Source organism: Nestor notabilis, unplaced genomic scaffold (genome assembly GCF_000696875.1).
Source record: "Nestor notabilis isolate BGI_N333 unplaced genomic scaffold, ASM69687v1 scaffold28488, whole genome shotgun sequence".
NCBI lineage: Eukaryota > Metazoa > Chordata > Aves > Psittaciformes > Psittacidae > Nestor > Nestor notabilis.
Window position 1 is genome coordinate 361 of NW_009941909.1, and position 1,806 is coordinate 2,166.

The 1,806-nt window shown below is 62.1% G+C and overlaps 1 protein-coding gene across 1 annotated transcript; it reads right to left on the minus strand.

The window, feature by feature from the left end:
* Nucleotides 1-740: 740 nt before the first annotated feature.
* LOC104410857 (hyaluronan and proteoglycan link protein 2-like) lies at nt 741-1,740 on the minus strand (the record flags this gene model as incomplete). The annotated part of the gene is given in 4 exon segments (XM_010021128.1): nt 741-1,024; nt 1,364-1,524; nt 1,526-1,538; nt 1,624-1,740. Coding segments are annotated over 4 exon segments (575 nt in total), but the record flags the coding sequence as incomplete, so codon positions are not given.
* Between the last annotated feature and the right edge of the window lie 66 nt (nt 1,741-1,806).

A 1,806-nucleotide genomic window follows, 5' to 3' on the forward strand; every position in this document is an offset into this window, starting at 1 on the left:
GCACAGCATTGGGCACAGAGACGTCCCCAGGGAGCACGCAAACAGGGAGGCACAGCCCAATGTGGGATGCTGCTCCCAGAAAACACATGGGATGCGTGGGCTCAGGTGCCAAGGGATGCTGGCATCTCCCCACGCGGTTTTTCCCCCTGTACCATGCCAGCTCCGGTGCTTTTTATAGCTCTTTATAGCAGCAGAACTCAGCAAGCCCTGGAGTGTGGTGCCAGGAACAGCGATAACCCCTGGGACAGCATCATCCTCTGCTGGAGATGGAAAATCCCCATCAAATTCCCCTCTCCCGGAGGCCAGGGGTTCCCAGGGCAGCGGCCAGGCGGGAGCGTGGCTTTGCCATGCAGCTTTATGTGGTTTATTAATCGAGAAGGTGAAACTCCATTAGTCACACAGGGTAATGCCCAGCCCTCCAGAGTCCTCCTGGCTGTGGGAAGCGAGGATGGGGCGAGGGGTGCCCTGGGGCTGAGGAAAAGGGTGCTGGATGAGACCCCCTTCCTACCCCAGCAATGAGTTTGGCTTCTCCAGCAAGCCCTGAGCACCCAGTGAGCCCCAAAGCGACTCCATCAGAGGATGCACCAAGCCCCCAAACCCAGCCCTATGGCTCCATCAGAGGATGCATGAACCACCCGAAATCACCAGGAGACCCCCTGCTCCATACCCCACCTCAAGCTCTGCCCCCGGGTGGCGAGGGCTGGTGTCCCAGCGCTGTCCCGCCTCTCCTCCCGGCGTTCCTACTCCTCCACGAAGCAGTAGGTGCCGTAGATCCGCCGCTCTTTGCTGGGGAAGCCGAAGCTGTGGACACCGGGGTGCGGGAGCCCCCCGCAGTGCTGGCGGGGGGTGGTGATGGGGAACCTCACGCTGCCGTCCTCCAGCCACCCTCCATCGCAGCGATCCAGCTGGGAGAACTTCCATGCGGAATAGAGCTGCCCCACTTTGGCCATGGCAGCCCCGTGGTTGCGACACGCTTGGGCCGCCTCCTTGAAGTTCAGGTGGCCCCGGATGAAGTAGACCTGGCCTGGGGATGGGGACAACATGGCAAGTGAGGTGGCCACCATGGGTGATGGGATGCACAACCCCATCCCAGATATCTCCTACATCTTAGGCAGAAGCTCTTCCCTGTGAGGGTGCTGAGGCGCTGGCACAGGGTGCCCAGAGAAGGTTTGGCTGCCCCATCCCTGGCAGTGTCCAAGGGCAGGTTGGACACAGGGGCTTGGAGCAACCTGCTCTAGTGGAAGGTGTCCCTGCCCATAGCTTTAGGTGAGCTTTAAGGTCCCTTCCAACCCAGACCATTCTACAGTGCAAGTCTAGGTGGGCACTGGGGTTGGGTGGGAGGGACAGAGGACCCCGGCACTACCTTGAAGAGCAGAGGTGAAGCAGAAAGCATCGAATCGATCCTTCTGCTTGTCCCTGGCCCCATAGGAGCGGACCCCGGGTAGGAGGAGGCGGCCGCCGCACGGCTCCCGCGAGTTGATGATGGGGTAGTGGACGGGCCCAATCAGGGCACACCCGGGGGTGGCCCTCGGTCCAGGCTGCAGGGCGAGAGGCAGCTCAGCGCGTTCCCGGTGCGCAGGGAGGCGCATGTTGGGGCGAGTGAGGGTTTTGGGGGTGCTTCACCTTTGTAGAGCTGCTGGTAGGTGGCGAGGCGGGAGTCCTGCTGCTCGCACGCTCGCTTCGCATCCTGGTAGTTGAGTTTGTAGCGCCCGCTGCTGGGCTGGTAGGGGAAGACGACGCCTGGAGGGACAGGGACAGGGGAGAAGGGTGAAAAGCCACCCGTGTGCTGGGCTGCACCCCCAGAGC